This window comes from Myotis brandtii, unplaced genomic scaffold, assembly GCF_000412655.1.
Source record: "Myotis brandtii unplaced genomic scaffold, ASM41265v1 scaffold191, whole genome shotgun sequence".
Classification (NCBI taxonomy): domain Eukaryota; kingdom Metazoa; phylum Chordata; class Mammalia; order Chiroptera; family Vespertilionidae; genus Myotis; species Myotis brandtii.
In genome coordinates, this window is record NW_005357115.1 from 7,446,444 (window position 1) to 7,457,428 (window position 10,985).

Here is a 10,985-nt window from a genome sequence, read left to right on the forward strand (position 1 = left end):
GCTCACCAGCCAATCAGGAGAGTATGCAAATTAACCCAACAAAGATGGTGGTTAATTTGCATAGGTAGGGGCGAAGCGGAGGAGCGAAGACTGAAGGCTCCATCAGAGCGAAGGCCTGGGTCCCGGGTGCCGGAGGAAAACCGGTGCTGGCAGCCAGAGGAAGGGAAGGCCTATTGCACGAATCTTTTCGTGCAACAGGCCTCTAGTATTAAAAATGGCTAGGTGACAAAGCTCAGCCATTCCAAGAATAAATCAAAATAAAAAATTCAGGAATGGAGAAACTCTGATTAAAGGTCTTAAGATAAATAAATATAGAGTAAACATAGAGCCATAAGTATAAATGTTATAAACCTTTACAGAAGACAAATGAGAATATAAACAATGGACAACACAAAAACTAGTTTAAATGTCTATTCTGATGTTCTTTGAAGTTCTATAGAAACAAAGTCAAATTTTAAAAAGGTTATCTTTAGTGATGTCCTACCAATCATAGGGTGCAATACAGAGAAAACAGCCTTAAGAATATAGTTAAGTCCTTACTGCAATTTTAAGCAAGATGACATATAAAGAAACCAATTTAACTACTGGCTGACATAAGCAAGAGTTAAGTTCCAACAGCATATTTCTGGTTACAAAAACATCATCAAATTTCTAAATTAAGACACAAAACACTTACTTTAGACATTGAAGTAAATGTGAGCTATACATACATTTAAAAAAGATTAATAAAAATAAGATAATTATTTCCCAACCTGCTTATTCCAGTTTAGGGTCACAGGTGGCCAGAGCCTATCTGCAGCTCATGGAGCAAGGAAGAACCAAACCTGGACAGGATGCCCTTCCACCTTAGGGCACACTCACGATTTAGACACCGATTAACCTAATATGCACATCTTTGGGACGTGGGAGGAAAACCAGAGCACTAGGAGAAAACCCATGCAAATATGGGGAGAACATGCAAACTCCACACAGACAGTGGCCCCAGCCTGGAATCTCCCTTGCCCCCTCATCAACATTACAACAAAACAACATTATGCGAGGACCTGCCATATCCTTGGAATAGAAGAACATTCTATCAAAGGATTTTAAAGGATTGTATCGCAATACTAAAACACACAACAGACCCAACATATACTTACTTTATTTTGACCCTTCCCTTACAAATCTATATTATCTTAACAAATCTCTTCATTAATCCTTAATGGGAATATCTATCTGTAGCACTGCCTAGAATTGTTTAAAAACAGTTATAAAAATTTCAAACCCAAATTTATAAAAAATAATCTGTATGGGGGTGTGTGATGATGAATAAATGATGACGATGAACTTTAGTAAGTAAACATCATCATAGGTCTTTTAAAAGTGAGGAAATTTATCCAGGTTAAAATTATCTTGGTACCTCAAATCATTTGTGAATGAGACCAGGGGCACGCATAAATATGGTACTTGAATAGTATGTAACTCTGGGGCAGTCTAAAGGCAACAAAGGCAAATAAATACTAGCATAGTATAGTTCCATTACAAAATAAGAGACCATTTAGGAACTATAACCAATGCAGGCCTCTAAGGGAGGGCAGACTCTCAAGATTCTTATGTTTTGACATCCTCTAAACCCTTGCTCAAATCCCCCAATTCCCACATCCTTGGAGAAAACAGTATAATTTGCAACACAATGTTAGTTTCTTTATTCTAGCTGGAAAGGGCAAGTGGTCATCTCCACTCAGCTTTTTTATCAACAGGTCCATGCTACAACTCAAGTTGTAAGTGAACTGTTTCTCTAAGGTTACAGTTACCCCACAAATGATGACGAACTGAATGGTCTGAAACCATTTACCAGCAGTTCAAATCAGAACTTGATAAAAGGGTAACTTCTTATAGTCTAGTTCAGTTTTAAAAAGAGCTCTGCATTAGAGTTTTAGGTACAAATGATGAAAATAAAAAATTTCCTTCATTAGCTGATAATTTGTGTAAGTGCATCCAATGTTCCCAAGTTGCTTGACTAATCTATACTAATAAAAGGGTAATATGCTAATTAGACCAGACGTCTTCTGGACATCCATCTGGACGTCCTTCCAGACAAAGCTACGGTGGCGGGGGCCGAGGCAGAGGCGGTTAGGGGCGACTAGGCCAGCAAGGGAGGGCAGTTAGGGGTGATCAGGCAGACAGGCAGGTGAGCAGTTATGAGCCAGTGGTCCCAGATTGCAAGAGGGTGCAGGCCGGGCTAAGGAACCCCCTTCCCCCTCCCCCTGTGCATGAATATTGTGCACCAGGCCTCTAGTACTATATAACAGAAACAAAACTTCACCATAATCCTATGTATCATCATGTCACCACCCACTCCTCTCCCATTTCATAAAAATTGTTGCCAATGCTGTAAGTAGGACTTGAAAATTACCTCAATGAAAATTAGACACTAAATGAAAAGAATATCCAACAGACATCCAAGAACATTATTTTGAAATTGTAGCCTAAGAGAGCTCAAAAAGGCTGTCCCTAGAAAATTGTGTAAAATGACATAGTAGTATTTAAACCATATTATCCATAGAGCTGCCTAATTAACTGCTGCATAACAATATTATAGCTAATATTTTATTATCACTGTATCTCTTACTAACATTCTGCCAGTTAAAAATTTTTTAAGAGTAAAATGGAAGTCAAATTAATAATGTAACCATTACTTCTCAAAGTATAGTCGATAAACAACCTGTATTAAACTCACTTATGATGCTTATTAAAAATGCATATACTGGGTCTGATCCTTGAAAATTCTGATTTATAATATATGGATGATTTTTCTGCACACTTACATTTCAGAACTACTGAATTAGACATGAATCCTCTCAAATGTCACATCAATTCCCTAAGGACTCCATCTTTTCTACATGATTATAGTGTGAGAACCATAAATTTATAGAATATTGTATATTGATTTTAAAATATAATGTTGAAATTGCTTTTAAACCTATACCATATGATAGAAACAAATAATTTGGTGGTTATAAAATCTTGAAACCTATCTGAAATCTAACTAATATGAGGTCAGCATTTCTATTAAAAACGTTCTTACCATGCCATGATCAAATGTGAACACACCAACATCACGTCCATGATGAATATGATTCCGTCTAATAATTGGGTTTCCATGATTTTTAACCCATATCCCAGCCAAAGCATTATTGGAAATTTCATTATCTTCATATATTCCCTACAACAAATAATCAGAAATAAACATTAGTAAAACTTGAAAAAATATTTTAAAAGAATAAAACCATAAAGTTAAAAAAATACCTGTGCATGATCTGTTATATAAAGTCCAACATTTTCACAGTCGCTGATATTACAGTGCTTGATAGTAGGACATGCTCCTTGACCACTAACACATACTGCAGAGCCAACTGTAAGAAAAATACTTTATTTAAAAACCTATTGGGCCACAACACAGAGACTCATAACAAAATATAAAGAAACACTAACCTGTACATGTACTTCTGATGATACAGTGATCAATAATAGGACTGCAATTTACTGTAATCTCTAAGCAGTGGTGTGCATTGTGGTGTTGAGCAGATTTGTCATCAGGGTTAAACTGCAAAGTAGAAATTTTGTTAAACAACCACTGCTTTAATAATTTCAACATATTATTTTAAATCTTAAAATTTCTTACCCTTATTGTCATATATCCAACATAAGCATCCTCAGAACCTTCCATAAAAACAAAGGTTGAATCTCTAGTGTTTTCAATTATAACTTTGTCGGCTACTTTTCCAGGTGCTGTGGAGAAGATATTTAAAGCATATTACCTTTATCAGACAGATGAAATAGAAATTTAAAAATAACTTTAAAAAAATACACTTTAAAAATACAGTAATACTTTGCTACAAAACTAGTAATATAGAACATTTTTACTGTTTTAAGTTGGGTATTTTTTGGAGGAAGAACTTTTAAAAGTTATTACTTTTAAATACTGAGAAGAGACGACTAATACTCATTTAATTGATAACTATATTTCACTGGCCTTTACCACAGGCAGTCATATTTAATGTAGATATTATTTGAGTATCATATTGAAATCCATATATAATACTTCTAAGAAGGTTCAATTGCAAATAGTATTTAATATCCAAAAGAGACCTCTTTATTGACATTTATTTCCCAAACTGGCCTTAATTTGGAAAGTAATAAAAATCTATAGGCAGAAATTTTCTACACCCTCCCTCCTCACTTTTCTTCATGGTGGAAATGGGGGAGGAAAGCAGAAAGGGTAGTCAATGCAAACTTTATTAACAAGTAATAATTATTAGCCATCTTAAAATGGTCTATGTACTATATCCTTAAAAAATCAGAGAGCGCCCAGCTGGTGTGGCTCAGTGGTTGAACACTGACCTATGAACCAGAAGGTCACAGTTTGATTCCTGGTCAGGTCACATGCCCAGGTTGCGGGCTTGATCCCCAGTGTGGGGTGTGCAGGAGGCAGCCGATCAATGGTTCTCTCTCATCATTGATGTTTCTCTCTCTCTCCCTCCTCCCCCTCCCCTCTCCCATCCTATTCCTTCCTCCCTTAAAAAAAAAAAAAGCATAAATCTTCAAATGACTGATCAGTGCTCAATAAATATTTTATTACATTTATTCTTAGAAACTTGAGCATAAAAGCAGCTTTTATATAGCCCAAAAATATTTAAGATAAAGCTAACAAACATTTTTTCTTTCCTTAATGATTAACTAAGGCAGTTGGATAAAGTAGTGACCAAGAAACATACACATTTAAAAAATATATATTTTTATTGATTTCAGAGAGGGAGAGGGAGGGAGAGATTTGAAACATCAATGATGAGAGAGAATTACTGATTGGCTGCCTCCTACATGCCCTACATTGGGGATCAAGTCCACAACCCAGGCATATGCCCTGACTGGGAATCAAATCGTGACCTCCTGGGGTTCATAGGTCCATGCTCAACCACTGAGCCATGCCAGCTGGGTGAGAAATATATACATCTTAAAAAGAAATAAGACACATCCACAATTTCTGAATTCTCATGTTTTCATTTCTATCACATAAAATATGCATATTTAATTCTTATTCTTTCCTACCATTAAGGTATTATCAAAGTTACCTAAATTTTAAGTCACTAGCATTTTATAAACCCATTATGTAAGTAAAATTGGTAAAATTCTATTAAAAATGCATTTTAAAATACCTGCACCAATCATGGTGATTGGAGATTCAATATATATCCATTCATCGGTATATATTCCAGAATGAACAAAGATAAGTCCATCAAAATGAGCTTCTTGTACCCCACCAAGGGCATCTTCAATTGTATCATAATACTAGAAAAAAATAAAAGTGTCAATATAGAACTGAAAAATTACTATTTTAAATCCCATAAAAATACAGATCAAACATACCAACATATTTTCTCTTCCTTTATATCTTGCAGGGTTACTGTAGAAATGTTCAGCAAATCCTGGCTTTACATGTGCACCTTTATACTTAATGTCAAAAAAAAAAAAAAAAAGACATTACATTTTAAACTAATTTAGTACTGTATGAATATTTTAAATTAAATATATAAAAAAATCAATTATTTCAACTAATTTTCTGTTGCATAGTGCGATGTAAAAGGTGTTTCAGATTTTACATTATTCAGTACTATCCAGTAAGAAAGGACAAGGATTCTCAACTTCAGCACTACTAATACTTTGGAACAGACAGTTCCTTTGTTGTGGGGGCTGTCCTGTGCATTGTAGAATGCTTAGTAGCATTCTTGGTCTCTACCCACTAGCTACCAGTAGCATCCTCTTCTCGTTGTGATAATTTAAAAATGTCTCCAGAAGTTGTCAAATGTCCCCTGTGGAGCAAAATCATCCTAGTTGAGAGCCATTTGTAAAGGACTACATAAAAATTATGCTAAAAGTGAAACTTTAAAACAACTATTGAACACCAATAATTTAAACAAGAGTTCAAACAGACCCATAGAAAGTATTAACTGCTTCTAGGCTACTGATGTTTACTGTCAATGTTTAGATTATTATGTCAGCAGTGAAATTGTTGAGTATTTTGTTGGTTGATAAATGTGCACTGGCTTGAAACCTATTCTTGAAATTAATTAAAAAAACACACCAACAAATTTAATTAGCTCGACTGGCGTGGCTCAGTGGTTGAGCGTCTACCTATGAACCAATCAGGACACATACCTGGGTTTCGGGCTTTATTCCCAGTGGGGGGTGTGCAGGAGGCAGCCAATCAATGGTTCTCTCTTATCATTGATATTTCTCTCTCTCTCTCACTCTTCTCCCTCTCTGAAATCAGTAAGAAAAAAAAACAACCCTTAATTATTTTATTTGATGTCAGGTTAAATGTCTGTGTTTGTTCAGTGATAAATATTCCTTTGTAGTATCTATTACTTCATCAGAGTCATTACACCTGTCATCATGACTGCAGCAAAATGTCTCTCTCAGTAAGTCATGGAATACCTGGAACATTCCCCTTTTTCATAAGGTTCACAAGATAAGTTTATATGACAATATAAATATCTCCCTGCATGAGTTTAAATTTTTTTAGAAAGGAAATTTTATCTCCATATATATTATATACATGAGTCAATATTTTCTATTTATACTTCATACCAACTGCTGGAAACTCTCTTTCCAAGGATTTGGATGTTCATATTCTTCTGGATTAATCTGGTAGAATTTGCCAGGTTCAGGATGCATCATAGGACGGGTATATTCAAATACTTCCATATATAATCGTTTCCTGAAGGTGGGAAAGGAATTAGAAGAGTTATTCATAAGTAGCCTTTTAAATAACTACAAAAAATTATTTGAGGACTAAAATAGTTTACCTTTAGCACCATACAAGCTATTATAAAATATAGAAAAGTACAAAGAAAGGAGATAACCTACACTTTCAATACATTATTATTAACAGCTTACTATATTTCCTTTCAGTCATTTTTCCCCCTTTCAGTTATTTTTATCTACAGTTAGTTTTCATTTGTTACAGTTGTGATTTATATAGCATACAAAAACAAAAATTTGTATCCTGCTCTTTTCACTTTTTATTTATTGGTTTTCGAGAAAGAGAGGAGAAAGAAAGAGGAAAATGAGGGGAGGGAGGGAGAGAGAAAAAGAAACACTGATTTGCTGTTCCACCCATTAATGCATTCATTGCTTGTTTCATGTATGTGACCTGACTGGGGATCGAACCTGCAATCTTGAAATATCAGAACAACATTCTAATCAACTGAACTACCCAGCCAGGGCACTTTTCACTTTTTACAACATAGCATTTTCTCATGCTATTAAAAACTGTAAAAAATCACTGTTCATGACTATACCCCAACCCTCCAAGCAGACATTATATTGTGTTCACTTAAGTCCATTTCCTTATTGCTAGATCTAATTTCTAATTCCCCCCACTATTAACTATGACATTATGAAAAATTTGTACATAGGCAAAAAAATTTTCAGAAGTGGAATTACTGGGTCAAAGGGCATGCATAGTTCAAGGTCATGAATACAACTATCGAAGTATTTTCCAAAAGTGATATATAAAATTCACTAAACTATCAAATTTAATTAGTTAGCTGTTTTAAATTAGACTTAGTTCAGTGTTTTGTTTTTTAAAATATTTTTATTGATTTCAGAGAGGAAGGAAGAGGGAGAGAGAGAAACATCAATGATGAGAGAGAATCACCGATTGGCTGCCTCCTGCACGCCCCTTACTGGGAATCAAGCCGGCAACCTGGGCACATGCCTGTGACCGGAATGAAACCTGGGACCCTTCAGTCCACAGGCTGACGCTCTATCCACTGAGCCAAACCGGCCAGGGCCTTAGTTCTGTATTTTTTAAAAAAAATATATTTATATTGATTTCAGAGAAGAAGGGAGAGGGAGAGACAGAAAATATCAATGATGAGAGAGAATCACTGATCAGCTGCCTCCTGCATGCCTTATATTGGGGATTGAGCTTACATCCCGGGCATAAGCCCAGACAGGGGAATTGAATCGTGACCTCCTGGTTTATAGGTTGATGCTCAACCATTGAACCACACTAACCGGGCTTAGTTCTGTTTCTTAAAAGCAATTAAATGAAATACATTTTATATACTCAGTTGCTATTAACTGATAAATAGCAGAGAAAGTACTTCATTTATTGTTTTATAAATATTACCTAAAGTGACAACTCACATTTGTGATAAATAGGTAACTTAGAATTTACAAGCAATCTAATTTTATTCTTATTTAATTATAATCAACACTTCAACCTCCCTAGCATTTCAAGCATTTTGGGCACCAAATAATATATCTCAAGATAATAAGAAATAAATTTTCACTTACCACAAAATTGGATCATTAGCAAGCTCACTGAAGCGTTTACACACACAAGCTGCTCTACAAAGATCCTGTTCCAGCAAGTAAGAGAAGATTTTTAGAACCACTTCATCTGGCAGTTTCTCCTGAAGATACTGTTCAGCAGGTGCTGCTATAAAGAGATTAACAAATAAAATATAAACAACTTATTTATTATGTTAGTAATGACTTCCCCATTTTTTAAAAAGCATAATTTTCGCTCTGGATAGTGTAGCTCAGTTGGTTGCATTGTCCTGTGGGTGGTTGGCTTGATTCTAGGTCAGGTCACATACAGGAAGCAGCCAATCAATGTTTTTCTCTCTCTCTTTCCTTCCCCCCACTCTCTAAAATCAATAAAAACATATCCTCGGGTGAGGATTAAAAATAAAATAAAAAGCATAATTTTCATTTTATCTAACTAATAGCTTTTATTTTGTGATGACAATCTTTTTTTTTTCTTTTTAAATATACCATTATTGATTTTAGAGAGGAATGGAGAAGGGGAGAGAGAAACATCAATGATGAGAGAGAATCACTGATTGGCTGCCTCCTGCTACCCCCACACTGGGGATTGAGCCCGCAAACCAGGCATGTGCCCTTGACCGGAATCGAACCTGAGACCCTTCAGTCCACAGGCAGATGCTCCTCCTACTGAGCCGAACTGACTAGGGCAACAATCATCTTATAAACATTTTTTTTCATAGATAGCACATTTATTTTTGTTCATCTTGACATAAGTATTCTCTTTTAGCTATTACGTACCATTTCAGAAACTGGTGAAAATATACAAAAGGTTTTTTATATTTGGGTTAATTCTCACTCAAGGATATTTTTTTCCCATTGATTTTTTTTTTTCTTAGAGAGAATAGAAGGAAGGGAAGGAAGGAGAGAGACATCAATATGAAAGAGACACATCGATTGGTTGCCTCCCATACAACCCCGATGGGATTGAACCTGCAACCCAAGTGTGTGCGCCCTTGACTGGGAATCCAATCCTTCCATGGGCAGGCCGATGCTCTAACCACTTCACCACACTGGCCAGGGCACAAGGCATATTTCATTAAAACACATTTTTTTTTTTAATTTCAGAGAGGAAGGGAGAGGGAGATAGAAATATCAATGATGAGAGAGAATCATTGATTGGCTGCCTTCTGCATGCCTCCTACTGGGGATCAAGCCTGCAACCTGCGGAAAAGTCCCTTGACCAAAATTGAACCTGGGACCCTTTAGTCCATAGGCAGACACTCTATCCACTGAGCCAAACCATCTGGGCCACAAGGTGTTTTTATTTTTTAAATATATTTTTATTGATTTCAGATAGGAAGGGAGAGGGAAAGAGAGACAGAAACATCAATGATGAGAGGGAACCACTGATCAGCTGCCTCCTGCACGCCCTGCAACCCGAGCATGTGCCCTTGACTGGAATCGAACCTGGGACCCTTCAGTCTGCAGGCTGACGCTCTGTCCACTGAGCCAAATCAGCTAGGGCAACACAAGGTATTTTTATATAACAAAGACAAAGAGGGAGAAGTCAGAGTTGTCATGTTAATCTATAGATATAAAAGCCTAAGTGACCAAACGACTGGAGCTGCCCCTGGGTGGTCAGTGTACTCCCACAGCGGGAGTGCCGCTCAGCTGACTGATGGGTGCCAGAAGCAGGGTTCATGGCTGGCGAAAGCTGCTGTGGCAGCGTGAGCCTCACCCAATCGGGGCTGACTGGGCGCAAGCCTATGGCGGCAGGTGCAGTGGGGCTGGGATGAGCGGGAGCGGCAGGCAGGAGTGACAAGTGGCGTTGGACTGCGGGTTTTGGCCCAATCCCCGCAGGCCGTGCCAAGGAACCCCACCGATGTATGAATCTGTGCATCGGGCCTCTAGTTCTATAATAATCATTTTCTCAATCCCAAATGTAATACTAAAGTACATTTAATTTTAATATTTTGGTATCAAACAAAATAAAAAAAGTTACTTGACCCTGTCCCTTAGTTTTCCCATAGGAAATACCTGCCAGATCTTGTGTTTTTCCAGATACCCTTGCACGTTTTGCACGATGACCAAAGTTTTCTGTCGTTGAAGTTGAGGCACCCTTCAAAAACAAAATGAAAACTAATTAAGCAAATATTTTTATTACTTCTAAAAAATGACATTCCCTTTCCTTTTTTGTTTGTTTCCTAACAATTTTTTCATTACAAAAAGAAAAGCAGTGACACTTAATTTACCTCCATACTGCTCTTTGTAGGACACGCTGTTCTTTTCGGCAAAAGAGTTTTTCTACGAAGCTGGTAAGGACTGTTTTGTGCACCAGGACCTGATTCTTCTGCAACCATATCTGCAGGTACATCATCATCTGTTATAAACAAAAGCAATTATGAAAAATGACATTCTATATAATAAAAGGCTAATATGCAAATTGTCCCCTCGACCGGGAGTTTGACCGGAAGTTTGGCCAGGGGGCGGGGCCAGCTGGCCAACCGCCCTCGGACCCTCCCCTGGCCAGCCCTGTCCCCAATAGCCTCCCCACCCCAATCGGGGCAGTTCAGCCAGACCCCACCCGTGCACGAATTCATGCACCAGGCCTCTAGTCTATTAAAAAAAAGAGCTCTATAGGTGCAGTAAACTTTTTATTTTATTTT

General features: G+C 37.0%; 1 protein-coding gene across 1 annotated transcript in view; it reads right to left on the reverse strand.

The window, feature by feature from the left end:
* FBXO11 (F-box protein 11) overlaps nucleotides 1–10,699 on the reverse strand; it is a 33,074-nt gene extending 22,375 nt beyond the window's left edge. The window contains exons 1-10 of the mRNA XM_005864808.2: nucleotides 10,572–10,699; nucleotides 10,357–10,438; nucleotides 8,344–8,488; nucleotides 6,628–6,757; nucleotides 5,407–5,490; nucleotides 5,196–5,328; nucleotides 3,665–3,771; nucleotides 3,475–3,586; nucleotides 3,289–3,395; nucleotides 3,068–3,205 (exon numbers count right to left, since the gene is read on the reverse strand). Of these exons, the coding sequence (XP_005864870.1) occupies nucleotides 3,068–3,205; nucleotides 3,289–3,395; nucleotides 3,475–3,586; nucleotides 3,665–3,771; nucleotides 5,196–5,328; nucleotides 5,407–5,490; nucleotides 6,628–6,757; nucleotides 8,344–8,488; nucleotides 10,357–10,438; nucleotides 10,572–10,679 (1,146 nt within the window). The 5' untranslated portion in view covers nucleotides 10,680–10,699. The remainder of the gene's footprint in view (nucleotides 1–3,067; nucleotides 3,206–3,288; nucleotides 3,396–3,474; nucleotides 3,587–3,664; nucleotides 3,772–5,195; nucleotides 5,329–5,406; nucleotides 5,491–6,627; nucleotides 6,758–8,343; nucleotides 8,489–10,356; nucleotides 10,439–10,571) is intronic.
* Nucleotides 10,700–10,985: the final 286 nt, after the last annotated feature.